The following is a 19,299-nucleotide window of genomic DNA, read 5'->3' as shown; positions in this document are numbered from 1 at the left end:
TCTCAGCTGTAAAACATCTATTTAGGTTTACTGGAAACAACAACCTTATTTTAACTTGCACTGTTGATATTCTTTTGTTGCTAAGTGAAAACCCCAAACTGTCTGCATAGTGCAGAGATATGCTGATTCAGCATCCTTTATTTGTAGCTTGCAGTTTAGATATAGAGTCTAATAAGACTGTGCTCAGATCTTTTCCAGTCAAATCATGGTTTGTCCCTTTGCTAGAGTACTTTATCAGAAATGTTGGAGGTTTGAGGAAATGACTCTTCGTTTGGAATATATAAACCAAATTGCATAGACATAACAGGGCCTTGCTAAGTCTAATGCTATCGGCTGCCAAAGAAGTGATTACTTGTAAATGGAAATCAAAATCTAAATCAACCATAACTGAAGAACTGAATGTTAAAACCAAAGCAATGAGAGTCAAGCTTCAACACCATACAACTAAAAACTCAATAACAAGACTGGCCAAGTTCTCACATAGATAGCAAATAGCTCATAAGTCAAGAACACTGCAGTAATTGGTCCATCAAAAGTATTTTGAAGAAATGAAGAATTTATTTCATAAAAAAATTAAACACTTTCATCTTTACATGAACCAGGACTTTATCAGAACTAACAATCATTAAAAAACAATAAATGATATAACAAATTAGTCACATGTCATATATCAACTAATGAAATTATTGTGAATATATTTACACATAATCAAATCACAACATTTATCGACATATGTATTGAATGTTGTAAAGGAGAAGAATTAATTGGAAGTTGGATCATTATAAAAGGGAAGGAGCAAACTGCAAAAAATAAATGGAATTTTTGGGAACAATACACAGGGAACAATGTTCAAGAGGAGGAGGAGGAATGAATTTTCAGGGAAGACAGGACTTGAACAATTTATGCAATGATGGAATGAATGATAATTGTTAAAAAGAAAACATATTTATATAACACAATGTTTTTTTTTTCTTTTCTGTTAATGTATGTGCACCCATTTTATTACTGAAAATATGTGAATTTAATAAAGTTGTTTAAAAAAGGATCTCTTAATTGTGTTTATCCCAGATGCAGCTTTTTCTCCAATGCCCTTGAATAACACTTGGGAAATGTTTGTCTTTTATAACTTTTAGGACAGAGTTGAGAATAAGGCATCTGACATTTCTTGTTATTATGTGAACCTATTACCTGACTGTAATTCTGCAAGAAGCTCATATTTAGTCTTATTCAGGAGAACTTCTAGAAAATGAAATAGAAATGATAGGTATGAAGAGGTTATGGAATTATACTTGGAGGAATTTTTGGTGATTTGTATAAGACAGTAGCTGTTATTGGAAAATGGTCTGATAGGGAACCTGGGAAGCAAGGGATACTCAGAACATGTGAGGAATACTTGCTATTAGGTGGTCAAAAAGGGACTGTTTGTACAGGTGCAATGAGGGAGACTGTCAGTTTGATTACTCCATTATGAGACAGATAGTGAAATATGCAGTACCTTCTGGGGCCAGGTAGGGCCACACTAAGCAGAGCTGTATCTGACTCATCTAACACCAAATGCCTGTTGCCCCACCCCAATGTTGAAGAGCAAAATAAATAAATGAATAAATAAAAGGTAACCTGAACTCTCTGTGCAATCTATTCCTCCACCTATACCACTTCACTCCCTCAGTCTTCAATTGAAGAGCAAAAAAAAAAAAAGAAAGAAAGAAAAGAAAAAAGACCTCTTTTTTAACTGTAGCAATCAGCTTGCTACAGCCTGCAGCAGATTACCACTCAAGAAGTGAAGAGTTTTCTGTACCGACATTCAGAAATGCCAGTACAGAAAACAATACAGGAAATGTACTTCCTGTTTGTGCCCCTTAACTCTTTATTCAATGGATGACTGCCTCTTTGCCCCATCCTTGCTATGCTTCTGAAATTGAAGACTCCATTTATAATCATACTGCATTTAAATATATTCTTCAGAATATGTTCTATGATTTCTGATAGCAGGGTTCGGTAGGGGATGGGTTATTAATGACTATGATATTGAATATAGTTTGCTACCTATGAGAAGTTGAGTAGTAATCCAGTTGTGGAGTCCTTTATGCAAGCTAATACTATATCTTATTAATGTAGGTGTAATGCGTATTTATGATTCTTTTTGCCAGTAGTGTCACACTACCTCCTATCGTTAAGCCTGGCCTATTATTCTAAATGTGGTAACTGGTTTAAAACTGCCAACGACTAAAAATAAAATACATTCTTTAATACTGATATTAAAACTGATATGGTAAGCACATTCATTCTATGCATAGAACTTCATCAGACAACATTCCCAAAGTTAAAACCATTTAAATAAGTTCTCAGTTAATCACAATTAATATCTCAGTGTGGTAACCTTTCCTGTTCAACACCATTGTATAATTCTCCCAATCACTGATGCTTGGCAAACTGCAAGTATTTAGTCTCACTTGCCAACAGTACTCTTTTATTAAAAGGTGATAGAATTTGGTTAAAGCTAGGAATTTTGAAATTAAATTATTGAATAAATTTAGCTGTAAATCAAAATTTGTGGTGTATATGTTCTTTTGTGGTCTTTGTTCTGCCGTTCATATAGGCAGGAGAACAAGAGATTGTTACATAAGGGTATATGAACATCCACATGCTGTTGAAAAATTAGATTTAAGCAATGCTTTGGCTAAACATGTTTTGGAATCTCACATCTATACTGTTAGTAATGCATATTTTAAAATTTCAGTTATTGATCAGGTTTTAAATTATGAAGAGAAATATGATGGCAAAGATGAATTGGACTGGAAAGAGCATTGTTGGCAAGTAAGACCAAATGCATGCAGTTTTACAGGCATCAATGATAGGGAGAATTATAAAACAGTATTGAAAAGGAAAGGGTTAACAAACTGAGATCTGAATCGTGTGATTAACTGAGAACTTATTTAAATGTTTTTTTAACTTTGGGAATGTTGTCTGATGAAGTTCTATACATAGAATGAAAACGCTTACCATATCAGTTTTCATATCAGTATTTAAGATCATATTTTATTTTTAGTCATTGGTGGCTTTAAATAATTTATTTTTTATGGCTTGGTTGAGTTTGTGAAACCTTTGAGAGTTTTGTGGTAATTGATTTGTCAGAAGGTAGACTAACAAGAATTTTGCTTTATTCAGGTTTCTGAGATTCTTAGAATACCTACACTGTCAAAGAAGAGATACTAAACTATGATTTCAAGCAATAATACCAAAAAAAACCCTGCTTACTTTGAGATACTTCTTTAGTTTCAGTACTGTATTAGACAACAGGTTGCTTTTTTATGTTTGTATTCAGCAGATGAAAACAAGTGAGCTTTCTTTTAATTTTAGTCTGAAAAAGAAAACTTGGATGAGTTCTGAGATACCAATGCAGTTTCAGGGCTGTATTAAGCACTATAATAGCTTACTAACTAGCTGTTTTCTCCTCAATATAGTGCTATCTTACTGCATAGATTTGGGATTCAGAAAGAAATTCACCCCAGACAGTAAAAGCTGCAGCCAAAAGAGACTGTTTCCACAATTACAGAAAATACCAATTCAGAGACATAGTCACTGCAATGAGAAAAGAGTTCACCATTGCCTAATTTGCATGTCTCTGAATCACCAATACTTATATCAAGTGCAAATCAGTAAGCATGCATGTGTGCATGTGACACAGACACACACATACACACACACACACACACACACACACACACACACACACACACACACACACACATACATATCTCTTACCTATCCTTGAGTCGACAAAACATTCCTGTTCCTGACATGCCCTCTTATTTTTGTCCCTGCCCTTGTAAATCACAGATCTGTACAGTCAGTAAATAATGACCGCCATTAGAGTTTCAGTCTTCTAATTCTTTGGAAAGTGCATTGTGATGCTAGACCAGTTGTTGTATTAACTTTTAAACCAAGTTCAAGTAATGAATTAAACCTTCTCCCTGGTGTTGTCTAGTGTTCCTCCCAGCTATGTTCCAAAGGCTTTTCCATAATGCAAGTATGTCACACCCCCTGATGGACATGTCTCCATCCTTTGCAACTGCCCCTGATTTTACAGAATGCCTCTGATTTGCATCTCAAAAGAAAAAAGGATAGCAGAAACGCTCAGTTAATTTCTCTCCACTTTATTTTCAATGACAGCAAAGCTTTCAGGTTTCCCCTTCTACATATTATAGCTTCCACTTTATTAGACTTAGTATTAAAATTCATGATGTTAATAACATGCTTGAAAATATAGAATATGCTTGGATCACAAGGCTGCAAGCAGACATATATCCTGGCATTAATTATATGATAAGTATTAAACCAGTTCTATGCAAGAAGCAACAAAAGTTGCATTAATTACATAAATTGATGTATTTGTATTGTGTTAATTGTGTTTTAATTAATCATTGCTTTTAGTTTATTTTACATTGGATGGGCTGTATCACATGTTTTTATTGCTGCTGCCATTTATTTGAATGAATAATTGATTTGTTATGTTTGCACTTTAGCTCTATGGTTTGTATTGGATACAGTTTGCCACAGTAAAGGTATTTTTTGCTGCTCTGATTTGCATCTCCACAGGAATCCCAGAAATTTGAGTTTCATACTTCTTATAGTTTGAAAATATCCTGCAATGCAAGCCCTTCTCAGTTAGCATTCCAAGCTAAAGCTCTTGTTTGTTGGCAAACTGATCTCTGTGTTAAGGGTGCAGGGTTTGATGCTCTTACCCACTTTACTTTATCTTGCTTTATTTGTCTTATCTGTGGTGGTGCAGCGGTAGCATTGTTGCCTCACAGCAAGAGGTTCTCCCATTTGATTCTCGGCTGGAGTGCGGGCAGTGCCTTCTGTGTGGAGACTGCATGTCCTCCCCGTGGTTGGGTGGGCATTTGAAAGACATGCGTAAATGGGCGTGCCTTAGTTGAAGGTTGAATGTCGAGCTGGCACCTCGGCGTTCGTGAAAATCTACTGCCAATCATTAGCGGACTGGAGTTCTGCTGTGGCGACCCCTAACCGAGAAAAGCCAAAAGACAAACAACAACAACGATAATGTGTTATAAGCAGCCATTGCATATAATGGTAGCACAGAGAGCTAGCACTCAGCTATTGAGCAAGCAGGTTTGTGTACTGATTGTACAGGGATCACACTTTTACTTTATCTTGTTTTATTTATTTTTAATAATTTAAAGTAGTATGATGAAAGTGTCTCTACTGTCCAGCGGCAGCGAGGAAGACTAACACTCTGCTACGGAGCAGGCTTGTGCATTGATTGTACAGGGTTCAAAACTTTCTTTTACTGTACCTTGTTTTATTTATTTAGTTAGTTAGTTATTTTTAATAACTTAAAGTAAGATGAATAAATTGTCTCTGGTGTTTGGTGGCATCACAGATGACTAACACTCTGCTATTGAGCTGACAGGGATGATACTTTCTGTAGCTTACTCTCATGTATCCCTCATGTCTAGTGTTCCTCTTGCCCACAGGTCTTTTGTGGTGCCAAAGTTCTGTTCTTAAACTTTAATGCATCCGTAATGCCTTAATGCCCTCCCAGTATTGCAGAATTTGCTTGTTAGTGTAAGGAATCTTAGAGGTAGGACAGCCCTCACACACACACACACACACACACACACACACACACATATTCACCCATTCACCCATACTTAAACATACACTTGATATTACTCATCCATCTACATACACACACATGCAGCCACACACATACATACATTCACATATACATACACCACCACTACCTGTGCACTAAATTCCTTGGCATTGACCTCTAATGGGATCTTCCCTGTCTTCTTTAACATGGCCAGCTGAGATAACTTACTCAGCCAAGCTATTCTCTGAATCAGCTGATTGTGTAACTGCCTTACCTCAGCCAATTCTGGGGAAAAGTGCATAGTTATTTAGCTTTGGCTGCTCCCCAAGAATGCCACATTAGCATTTTTTGTAGGCCACAAAGGCATTCTATTTCAGTTAAAGCACTGAGGTAGGGCTGCATTGGATTCAGAAATGGTTACAGTGAGTGGTAAAATGGGCTTACCTCTCATGGTAAAATTTCTGAGCCAACGTCAGTGATTCAGTCTGTGGCAATGGTGTACATTCAAAGGCTTAGCCATTTTTTTGTGATCTACCTTAACTCACTGTGATCTAGGTCTATGAATTATAATCATGGCAAGTGACATACTAACCAGTGCACTGAATGCATTTATGCAAATGTGCACCATCTTTATGAACAACCCAGAAGAGTTTTACCAGCTCTCCTTCATCTTTGTAAAATTTTCCTTTGTTATCGGAATACATCATTAAAGCATATTTTGCATTACAATGCAATGTAAAAAGTACATTTAAATGGCTCTTAGTATTAAATATATTACAGTGGATTGACGTAGCAATGTAACACGATATCTAAGTGGTGTGCTGTAGATGTTACGGTTTTCTAATGTCAACCTTTCCATTTTGTATATGCTAAATCATATTAATGCATCAAAAATTTCTTACCTAAACGACTACAAACTGTACATTTCATAGCGTTGTTTATAAGATGCATTACTGATACGTATATTCTTTCTGCAGGTTCTGTTGGTTAACACAAATGATGTTGGATTTTGTGGAGGGACTATCATCAATGAGAAATGGGTGGTCACTGCAGCACATTGCTTCTATCCTCCTACTGACTTCAGAGTTGTTTCAGGTACACTAAGGACAAAAAATATTTATTGAAAACAAAGCTCACAATGACTTTTGAGTACAACTTCTAATTTTTGACAGTTTGTTGTTTTAAAAGCAAAGGTCATCATATTAATCCTATAACCAAAAGTGATAAAGTCAGATGATACTGCTTTGCCTTTACAACTGTTTGGAAGGTTACCTACCAACTCCTCATCATTGGCTGAATGTTTTGACAAAATCGAGTTATAAATGTAAAGTGAAATCAAGTGTTCATTCACATCAGTAGAACCATAACTGCTACTACAGAAGCTAAACAGCAGAATTATTCAGCTAAAACGTATCTTCATGGTGGTATCTGTCAATATAATTAGTCTTAAAATAAATTGCATAAGTCACAATGAACAAGACCATTTTAATTTTGTAATGTTTTGTAAATTACTTGCAAAGTATCAGTAAACATTCCATCTACTTTTTGTTCTGTAGGTTGTCAGCTTTCAAGTGAGGCTATGCAATTCTGACCATCTTGTTGTGTTCTATACTGATAGTTATAGAAAAATGCAAATTATGACCATTTGCATAATTATGTATGTGAATACCATATTTATCTTGCTCTTCTGAACAGAATCAAACATCACTGGCAGTTTTGTTGGCCTCCATCAAAGCTTTCAGCTAATATTTGTCAGTAGTGTATAAGGAGCACAATTCTGCAGTTATTAATAGAAACTTGAACATGCAAAGAATCTTAAAAACATCAATCAGTAGTTTCTTCAGAAATACCTTCAGGCGTTGCCAGGTAGTGACAAGTTTATATTCACATTTTTATAGCTAATGTTGAACTGCATATTTGAAAACATTTCTAGGAGTTGTAAGTATGAAAAAAATATTTGCATAAACATGAAAAGTGGGAGGTGTTAGTTTTCTTTATCTTTTTAAAAAAATTTGCACATCAGGATACAAAAATCTGCCAAAGCAACAAGTATAGCTTTCCTAAATAAAATGCAGGCTCATAATTTGGCAGCTGTAACCAATTTTTGTTGCAGTTATCAGGATATGTACCTGGTACCACCATTATGCAATTCCAACTTGAGTGCAAGTAATTGTTCAATGGATATAATTGTTTAACATTATAAAATAGTATGCCTAATCATAATTGGAAAATTCGCAGTACTGTGGATGACAAAATGTCTGCTTTGTAACGTGTTTGAAAAAAAAAATGTCAAAGTGAATGAGGACATTTATCATGAAATAGATATCCATCTAGTCAATAGTTTTGGATGAATTTTACAATATATTGGCTTTTGTACCCTGGCAGGCCCAATCCAATATATATTGGCAGTGACATTTATTTCCATTCCAAACATGAAGTGTATTTATTTAATTACTTATTGCTGTATGATGACCAAGTAAGTGGGCTGTCTGTTGACTCCTTTTAGTCATGACCCAGACTCATAGAACAGAAGGAAAGTATTTTAGGATGGAAAAAGTTACACATACAAATTTAGAACATGTATTGCTTGTTGATTCCTGCATAAATACAATAGTAGTAGATCAGATTAGATGAAGACAAACTCTATATTCATCTTGTTGAGTAGTATTAACCATTGTCAGGGGAAGAGTCGCAGCTGATTTCTGTAAAATGTTCTTTGATGACATTTTTAAAATCTTTGATAGTTTCTTTGTTTTTGATTTTGGATGAAATGTTGTTAGAGTTTGCAGACCCAAGCCTGGAAAAGGCTCTTTCTTCCCATGGTTGTTATGAAAAAAGGGAGGAACAGCTGTCCTCGGAACTTTTGAGATTGTTTGGGTTGTCTTGGAATTGCAGATTCACCTGGGGGGGGGGGGGCAGCAGCCTTACTTTAAAGTCTTGAAAATTAGCATGATTAGAAAGAGGACGTCTCTTGGGGAGGGGCCTTGTGGATCATGTGGTGAAATACATGATCAAAATATTTAAAGACCGATCAACCCATTACAGGAAATACCCATTAAATTACAAGGAAGTAATGGTATTCTATACAGTTTCAATATCATGCTTAATTCAGCTGCCAAATGGGTTATGACAAGGGAAGGTAGTGACTGTGTCTCATCGGGTAGCACATTTGCCTTTGGTTGTTGAAGATTAGAAAGATGCAACTTCTGTTCTCACACCATATGGACAGTATAATTTTATTTTCCAGTATTTGCGCTGTAATTTAGCAAGGGGGGATGGCAGCTCATTTGAATATAAAAGACCCTTAAAACTAAACAAAAAAGAATAGGGGCAATTTAGACTGCATTGCACTGGAATGTGATACAATGAACATGGCTTGAACTCTACTACTGCTTTTGACTTGAAAAGCTGTATCATAGCAGTGAATGTGCTGGTGCTGTAAGTCTTGTTTTGCAATGAGATCATTTTGCATCTGAAAGTAGTCTAGCTGATTCCATCTGCATTGAGAGAAAAGACTAATGCTGTTGCTTCTGCCGTGAGTTATCCCTGGTTACATAGCACTGTTAACTTCGTTTATCCTGTGTGTTATTATGGTCTGCTTTAGACTGTGTTTGCAGAAACTGACAATGCATTATGCTGGGGTTTTAATCAACAAAAGCTAAAATTTGACATAGGTTCATAGGTTCATAGATTAGTACTAAGCTATCTGCCCTTGCGAGCCATTTTAAGCTTAGCCAGTTATCCCTTGTGAGACTCAAACTATGCACCTTGTGCTTGTAAGACAAGCACCTTAACCTTTAGGCCACCCTCCCTAGCCCTTAAAGGGATGTTTCTTTCATACACACTTACCCCCCTTCACACACACTTGCCACCTGTTGGATTCAAACCCCTACCTAACTATGTTATGACACTAGAGACGGACGCATTAGCACAGCGCGCTATTCGCATTACTGAGAAATAGTCCCCAAATAACTGAGAAGTGTTGCATTTAAAGCGTCCAGCACCACCTGAGAAGTGATGCACTTAGCACAATGGTTTGTGGACTATACAACACAATAATGGGGTGCATATTACATCACTTTGGTAGCTATCATGTTCCTCCCAGTCTCTCTTTCTTGGAGTAGTACACTGTAGTGCTCACTTGATCTTCATCGTGGCTCACTATGTGTGGCTGCAGGTTAGGACACGTTCTATCCATTAGTGGTGTTGGAGTTAACATTGCTAATTGTCGTTTTTTTCTCACTTGTGGTTGACTGCTTCCTGCTGTACTACACTGAGTCCTTGTTGTGACTGACTGTTTATTGCCCTGCTATATCACAGTATTGCTGTGCTGGTAACACATGCTTTGCTGTATTACTTCTATGTTTCTGCACTGTATTTATTGCTGTGAAATCTGAACCTGCTGTTGATATCTCGAGTACTATGTTGTGGACCTGATGCCTCAAGTATTCTGATGTGGCCTCCATGCCTTGAGTACACTGTTGTGGCCCCCATACTTAGTGTACCTAATACCTGTTGTAACATTTTGCCTATTGTATTAACCAACCAGTGAAATCCTGGACACAGCTGTGCCTGCATCTTCTGGATTATTGTACTGGAGCATCCATGCCTGCTCTTTATTTATATATTAATAAAATGTTATTGCTTCGGTCACTGCATTGTGATGCCTCTGCCACAATGTAATACTCCTGCCTACTGTTCTTTTAAACATTTGTAAACTAGCTGTGCACTGATCACCACAGTGCAGTACTCCTGCCTGCTGCTCAGGTACTTTTATACTATTCCTTTATCAGACATCTTTTGGCTTATTGTGCTATAGTACATGTGGCTGCTATTCAGTATATCCTTATAATGCTCTTCTGCATTGAGCTGTACTGTACTAAACTGTGACATAATTATACTGTATTGACCACAGTATAATATTATACTGTATTGTGCTATATTGTGCAGAGTAGCATTACTTTGGACTGCCGTGTAATCGGTTTCAGTGACCCCCTTGTATATAAATGCCTCTTTATAAATATCCATACAGTTGCCCCCTTCCTTCTGCATAGATCCAAGGTAAACAAATTATATAATACCACAAAATATATGACACCTGGTGTTTCTGAATTAATTGTGGGTTCCCAATGTGTCTCTGCCTGTCTGTTGCCAGCATAGATGCTAGCAGTAGACATCTTGAGACTGTGTATAAACTGGCAAATGCTTATTAACATCAGTTTGCTATTAACACAGAATGGGTCCACATGTGAGAGGTCACATACTTACTACACCTGGAGTTGAACCTCTCATAAAAATTGGTTAAGAGTACTCAAGTTAACATCATACCTATTCACTACAAGACAAACATAAAACTGACTTATGCTGGAGTGCTCCAAAAATTGCTTCCAAAATCACAAACACCTCCTAGGTGTGATACTGCAGACATGTGCACCTCAGCCAAATTTCAGTAACACCCTAACACCCATACCATACCATGTATAGTTTCTGTCATGACCACCAGCGATAACCATAGTGGCTTAGCCTATCCATTCAGCCTACAGTAGTAGTCCACTCACCATAGTAATGCATTTGCTATAGGTGACTCCATTGTTAGACATATGTATGCAGCACTTGGAAGGCTGAGCAAAGGAAAGGTAACAGTAATTTGCACCTCAGGAGGTAGATTCTCTCATATCACAAGGGCACTCAAGTTCCTTCAACCCAAGTGTGAGTAGGGCATGATCATTTTTCATGTGAGTGATGTTGCACTCTCTTAATTGATGTGAAGAGAAATATAAAGGACCTGTCAGCTAGCAGGTTGGTGATATCTTCTGGTGTAGTATGAGTGATCCCATCTACAACCAGTCTCTTGACATATTCCCCTTACTCCATGGTGAAGAAACTCTCTGACTATGTCTATAAGGCTGAAAAGAAATAAGTATCCTACCAACACCAAACATGATGCCACAACATAAGCAAAAGATGATTTACTTTAATAACTGTCTTAGTTACTGCTGTCATTCTAAAGAGATCCAGTGTCTGCAAGCCTGGGCACAGATGGTAGACAGTCCTTCCACTCAGGTCAGGGATGGCCTGAACCTGACTCATCATGGCTTTCACATACTGTAAACCCACAGTGTCTTTTTAGGAATGCAGTCTTTTCTGGCTACTGACCTAATAAACTCAAAACTAATCTGGTAAATGTCAGTGTAGTGCTCCATATCATTGGTAGCCTACATAACCCTTCAACTATAAGCGTGCTAAAGGAGGATGCAGCTGCCCCCCCTCAAGAGCCCTTACAACTGCTCATGGCAGCAACTCTACATTTAAATGGCCTAGTCATGGTTGATTCCATAGTGAGGCACACAATTACCCCACTCTCTAGGCTAAGGACAGGATAACTGTGAATTGCCTCACAGGAGCTAGGATATGACAGGTTACTAAGGCACTCAAGTTCCTTCCCCCTTGGTACACGTATGAGACTGTCATTGGACGTGTTGGTTTAAATGGCTGAGGTGCACATTGTGGAAATATATGAAGACATGTCAGAGCTCTCAGAATATATGATCCAAGGCTGATGCACAGCCTGCCTTAAGCAGCAATATACCATTGCAGAGTACTATGCCTTGTTTTGAACAAATATCACTGACTAAAATAGCAGGCTGTGCCTCTTGATGTTATTCCAAAAGTATCCAAAATGTGTTAGCTTGAAGATAAAAGGCTGACAATCTGAACTGCTTTGCAAGAGATGATTTGCACCTTTCCCCTTAAGGCTTTTGCATATTGGCAAACAAATTTCAGCACTCCCACTGTGCCTTTTATAGGCAATGTCAGTTAATTACATCTACCAACCTAGCCAAACCAAACCTCAAAATTTAAATGTAATGCTGCTCAATGCTATAACTCTTTGCCTTCCCAAGAAGCCTTCCTGACCCTGGAAAATAATGAAAACAACAAAACATGGATGCAATGCCTTAATAACAAACAGGTCTTACAATGATTCAATGCTTCCTACCCTTTAAGAACCACAAGTGAGAGCCATAGATGGTGGTGTGTTCATATTCCTTTACAAATCCCTCACATCAACACTTACAATGAAGGATAATCTATTAATAATCACATACTTAGAGACCCAGTTCTCCTGAACCTCCTGATTCTTTGCAAGTCCAATTTCTCCACTAATACTAGAACCAGGGACCTAACATCTTCACCAACATATACATAAAATACAGTGGAGGGACATATTTATAACCCAGCCTCTCTCAACTACATGGACTAAACTTCTCCTGTATGCTCAGCAGTGCAACTCAGTATCTTCCTTTAAATATAAACTAGATTAGATGGGGATCTATAAATTTACTCCAGGATTGACCGGTATGGCCCTCTTAAGAATGGAAATGCTCCCTGGATGAAGGTACTGGCAAGGCAGAATGGTCATGAAACTCAGTAGTATTAGAATATCTATGAATCTGTAATGACCTGGAACTCCTCCACATCCTAATAAATATAAACAAGACTCCATATACTATAGTGGACAACTACAGATCCCTTTATGTGACACCTATTCTCTAAAAGTCCTACAGATAAAAAAGTCCCTTAATATTGAACTAAACACTGTCATTCTTTGTGATTTCAGATATTCATCTATTAATTAGATGGCATTTTCTTCTGCAAATAAATGTGCCCATCACTTCTCAGACTCCATCAATGCCAAGATCAGTTGAAGAATTATTTTTCCCTTACCAGGGCGACATATTTACTTGACTTAGTCATCAACAACATTGTATCACTGTGTTCTATCCCTTTGGCTACCCAATCACTGGTGAAGTCTGACTACTTTACCATCAAAATTAAACCTAACATGTTCTCAAACCCTAGTCTGTATTGGAACTTTTGTAATATGGACTGTTTGTAATTAGCTGATGACATGATATGGTACATGAACCACCTCTCTTGATGACCCTGTAGCCAACACCATTAAATTAGATGAAAGATTCTATGCTTACAGTAATGTTTGCCATATTGGGGAAAATCCCTTATGGGGACTCCTCTTATCAAAAACTTTAAAACAAAAGAAAAAAAAACTTCTCACATTAAGGAACAAATTGAAAAACAGTATGCTCTAGAAGTGAACTGATGAATTAAATGATGAACTTAGAAATAAAATAAAACTCACCACGACTAAGCATGCACTGAAATTAGTTACCACTAGCAAGGATTACCACTAGTCTTTCTTCAACCACATTAAGAATCTTAGAAACCATGCCCAGCAATGTGCTGTGCTGACTCAGCAATATTACCCATGCTAACTCTAAGGACAAAACAATCACAGCTGACAAGTTTAGTTCAAGCTTCTCTCCTTGTCATTACGCACCTTCTCCTCACATAACATACCTTCTATCCCCCGACTCAAGGGATTACTTCCAAATAAGTCCTAAAAGTTTTCTCAAAAGTAAAAAAGACTAGCTCAGTGGGATCTGAAAATATACTGGGGTGTTTTTTGGTCAACATGAAACAATGTCACACAGACCAATTTCAGAATCTGTTCAACCTCAACTTCTCCAAAGGATTTGGGTTTGAGACTTGCAAAACAGCTGTGACCATCACTTTTATCACTGTGTTAATTTTATGTAAGTATTTCAGTGATGCTTTGCAGCCAGTCAATATTTTCATGGATTTAGGAGGTGGTTTGGCTCATTTAAGTACTTGATTATATAAGAAGAAAATCTTGTTGAGGAAATCTATTGCCGATGAATCCAGCAGGCTGTTAAACAGAACTTTAACAGTCAAGTCAACGTTTAAAATGCACTGCTGCTGCTGCTGGGACTGATCATATGCCATAATATTAAAGTAGCAAAGTTTCTCATTAACAAAATGATAGTTTAATCACTGGGGAACAGTATCAAAATACATGCAACATGTTCACGTTTTAATTGTGGCATACTAAACAGGTAGGAAGGAATCCTTAGTAAAAAGAAGCTTTTTAGTAGAAGTTAAATAAATGTTTATATAGATCATAAATTGTGAATAAAAAATTTATTAAATGCAGATTGCAAACGGATCACTTTTCCATAAGTCTAACCATACTTTGCACACTGCAGTAACAATCCCGATCAGGTCAACATGATGGTAAAAAGCCTGAGTGTTGAATTGTACTCATGCAAGTACAGAAGGAAAGGCATATCCAAGATGAATGGACAATGGTCATTCCAGTACCAGTGTCCAAGAGCAAAGGGGACATTCACAACTGGGCAGTATAGAGGTATCTAACTCCTGTTACACTATATAAAAGTTCCTGTGAGGGTGATTGATAAATACATAGAATAGAAAGTAAAATTGGAGATAAGTAGTTTGAATTCAGATCAGAATGTAATAAACCCAATGTTTGCAGTGAGACAGATAATGAAGAAGAAGCTGGCAATGAGGAATGAGTCCAACTGGACATTTCCTGCCTTGGAGAAAACATGGGTGAGCATAAGGACACGGGTCTGATCTCACTGTTGTGCACACTTGTGATGAACTACATCAGTAAACAGATCAGAGAGGATAGATCAACAAAGCTGTGGTTTTATGCAGAAAATGTGGTCTTACAAACAGACTATGAACAAGAACTTTAGCAAATGATAGGGGACGGGAATGTAAAGATGAAAGTGGAATGAAACGGAGTACAGACAGTCATCATGGCAGCAAATAAAGGAAATCAGAAAAAGCTGAAAATTAAGATAGAAGAGAAAAATAGCAGACCAGGTTAACAGCTTTGAGTATGTGGGGGAGGTGGTTGAGGAGAAGGAAAGTCCGAATGAAGAGGTCAAAGCTACACTCAGAGGGGTTGCAGTCAGCTGACACAGAGTGTCAGGGATAGTGTGTGACAGAAGAACACCAAAGAAACTGTAAAGCAAGGAGTACAAAACAGTGGTGCAACCAGTACTACTGCATGGTATAGAAATCTGGGCAGTGAAGGCAAGACAGTTGAGGAAGATAGATGTGATGGAGATGAAGTGCCTAAGAAGGATGGTAGGATGCACACATAAGTCTGTTCCTCATTATTCTGCCAGGGCTTTCTTAGGTACTTATTATGTATAGATGTCTTTGTACATAATGCAGGTGGAGCTGTAGTGTTACAGAGTTTAGTTTACATTTCGTCCAACAGTCACAATGTTTGAAAATGCTGACACATTTGTGCTGTTGGCGGCATGGATGACCAAACAGCTGTTATCCTTTTATTACAGCCACCTCAGGCTGAAGAGCACAATCCATGGTCTGAATATGAATGGGCACATAAGATCCAATGTCTGTATTCCAGGCAGCACAATCATTAGCACCATGCAGCCAAGAAAATAAACAAAATGGTAGACCTGCTGGACACAGCAGTCCAGTGTGGGTGTCAAAATCCATCCTCAGGAATTCGCCGATGTCAGTTCCAAAGCTGAGACACGGCATATGGCAAGCTTTGCAAGAAATGTAGTGTTACACCACAGGTCTGTGATCAGCAATATTGATGAAGACAATATATCACTTGCACAGCTACACTATAAGTGTGAGTATGGTGGTAGTGAGGAGGACAATATAGCACTATAATACTAGAGTCACTTACAAAGTAGTCATACAGCAGTGACGTTGAGGAGTATATCCAGCAGTAGGGGGTGACACAAGACACTGAAATCAGCAATACTTATAATGAGAACAACATACCATTGATGGAGTAATGTCAGGATGGGCATGTGCCACCAGCAAGGCACAATCAACCAGTATATGCATTATCCACTGATAAGGATTACAACTTTCCATATGGCCACTTATGCAGAGCTTTGTTATGCATTAAATTTGCAAGAAGTAATGAAAGAATTATAACATGTCTTCTGGATGTAACCATGCATATCCAATTAATCTTTGGTTCCTCCACTATGAAAGATGGACTATGTACACCTGAAGGATTAGCCTTGATCTCCATGAGCACTGAAGGAGCAGTATGATCCCTAAACAATACTGTGAGCACTGACATTGAATCAACACCTGCATTACCCTTGAACCCCTGTACCCCATCACAAACCAATGAGCAGCATGCCAATCTGCAAAGAGTAATGCTGATGATGCAGTCACGGTTTCCCTATTGGATTGTACAAGCTGATAGTACAAGAAATAAATACAGTGCCAAGATGAGTATACCACATATAGGAAGTGTCATTAATAAGCTTTGTAATGCTGCCTGAATGAGGTTGGCTACACACATTCAGATTGTTTCCATGCCTCAGTCAAAACGCTGGCTTTTTGAGTTTCTGTGAAAAACAGATGAAAGCACTGTAGCACATTTGAGTATACATGACATGACATAGTATGCTGGTGATGGGTGGGCAAAAATGTACAGGGCTCTGAACAAGTTGTTTGGTTACATTTCTGTAGTGATACTACAATTCAACTTCCAGGTATACAGTACACATCATTATAGCAGTAACAAGTTAACAATGGGCATTATGTTTAATCACTTTGTTACTGCTATACTATGGACTCATACAGTGTCCTAAATCCATGGTAGGAGAGAGTTTAGTCAGTGTTGTACTTTGTGTAATAAGTACCTGTTGACTTATTAAAACTTCGTATCCTGAGGAATCCTGGCTTGGCTTTTGTTTATTCTACTTTTCCATAGAGTCATATGGACCAGCATTTATAACAATCATTGAACATTCATTATTTTAAGTACAACATAGTTTCAACATACTCTGTTTGCAGCTCGAATGTAGTAATGTTTACACTGCGATGCAGATCTGCTCTTTTACTTTTAAAACAATATATACAAGCTACTGATACATGTTTAATGTGGTTTAAAATTGTTTCTTCATTTCAACAGGTGAACATAATATCGATGTACGTGAGGGAACAGAAAAGTATCACCGGGTAGCTAGAAAAATTGAATATCGGCGATACAACTACAGTCAGAATAGGTATAACCATGACATTGGCCTCATTGAGCTCTTGGATCCAATCGAGTTTAATGACTATGCAATCCCAGTCTGCCTTGCTGATGGAAAGTATACAGAAGATGTCCTCATGAAAACCTCGGAAGCGGTAGTAAGTGGCTGGGGCAGATTGGTGCATATGGGGGCATCAGCAAAAGTACTTCAGTATATAACAGTTCCTTTTGTTGACACTGCAATGTGCAAGGCATCCAACATGGTACGTGTGACGAAGGCAATGTTTTGCGCTGGCTATGAATCAGGGACAAAGGACTCATGCCAAGGAGATAGCGGAGGACCTCTTGCTGCACGTTTTGGTAACACATGGTTTCTGACGGGAATAGTGAGCTGGGGCGAGGGCTGTGCATTTGTAGGGAAGTATGGCATGTATACAAAAGTTGCAAGATATTCAGACTGGATAAAATCAGAAGCGAAACTTCCATAACTGCAATAGTGCACAAAAGTGGCACAGCCATGTTGAGTACAATAGTAATTTGTTGTACTTTATTCTAAAAATGATAACGAAACCATAAATATGAGATTTCTTCACTAAACATGTTTATCATACTAACCACTTTTACATGGACATAGATAACAAATAGAAAAAAAGCAATGGTTACAATACTAATGATAAGAATTGCAGTTTATATTTATTCTTATTTTCAGTATATTTCAAGTATATGAAGTTCAAGTGAACAACTTTTGTAGCTAAAGACAAATACATTCTATGTAAAGCTTTTATTCATCTTTCAGCAGTTCAGGCTATTTTAAAACCTAATTCTAAGTGACCACCATAGAATAAGGTAGGATATTGCTTAAATCATAAGGAAAAATTCACTACCACAAAAAGTGAAAGCAGACATTTGTGAAAAAAATGGTGGACAGCAGGTTATAAATTCATACTTAAGTACTTCCTCAAAATAATCTACTTCTATCAAAATAAAACATATGTTATAGTCATGCCTGTCTGTATTGTCATTCTATCAAAATAAGATTTACAGATTCATGCGTGTATCTGTTTATGTAATATAATTAAATTACACCATTATCCTGTCTGTATTCGGTTGAAAGATCACATGACCTTCATTGCTTACATTTTCAGTGCCTGTCTGAGGTTGCTCCAACTATTGTTGAAATAACATGACTGGGGAAGGAGGTGCATAAAGGAATAAACAAGGGCATTCAAAACCCATTAATTGTAATTGAGGGTTGAAGTATTTCTAATCCACATGTGGCTAAGTCATTCATTGGTCTGTGAGTTACATCTGAGGAAAAGGTTTATCTCTTTGTTAATATGATTTGTGCAATTCGGCTCAGGTTTAGGTGATTGGGATGTATTATACAAACTCTTTTGGCTTCGTTGATGTGTCGTTCTTTTCGGATAAGTGTCTCTGGCAGGGTGAGAATTTCGTAATTTATTATGACAGGTTGTAGCCATGTTTTTGTAATATGTATAGTTAGGATATGGACTTTGTAATGGTGAATTCAACTTTAGGGTTAAGTTATTTTATTATAGGTGCTTCTCGCATTAATGAGAGCTGTTTCAAGCCTTGTTAGTTGCGTAAATGTGGTGATATGTTGTATTGTGAGTTGTAGTAGGCCAGCCGGGATTGGTTTGGATCTCTCCAGATAGCAGAAGGTGCACAAGGGCATGTGTGAAGAGCTGGAGTAATTTTGAGTAAATATGGCTGATTTTGTTTCTTTTTTATTCTGGATTAGTGAGTGGTAAAATATTGCAGTTTGGTT

At 37.4% G+C, this 19,299-nt stretch overlaps 1 protein-coding gene across 1 annotated transcript in view; it reads left to right on the top strand.

The window, feature by feature from the left end:
- Positions 1-18,513, top strand: part of F9 (coagulation factor IX) — a 547,347-nt gene extending 528,834 nt beyond the window's left edge. The window contains exons 7-8 of the mRNA XM_044057303.1: positions 6,598-6,715; positions 17,448-18,513. Coding sequence (XP_043913238.1) covers positions 6,598-6,715; positions 17,448-17,998 — 669 coding nt within the window. The 3' untranslated portion in view covers positions 17,999-18,513. The remainder of the gene's footprint in view (positions 1-6,597; positions 6,716-17,447) is intronic.
- The last annotated feature ends 786 nt before the right edge of the window (positions 18,514-19,299 follow it).

This window comes from Protopterus annectens, chromosome 15.part0 (genome assembly GCF_019279795.1).
Source record: "Protopterus annectens isolate FY-2018-M chromosome 15.part0, PAN1.0, whole genome shotgun sequence".
Taxonomy (NCBI): Eukaryota; Metazoa; Chordata; order Ceratodontiformes; family Protopteridae; genus Protopterus; species Protopterus annectens.
This window is presented reverse-complemented; position numbering and strand designations above follow the sequence as displayed.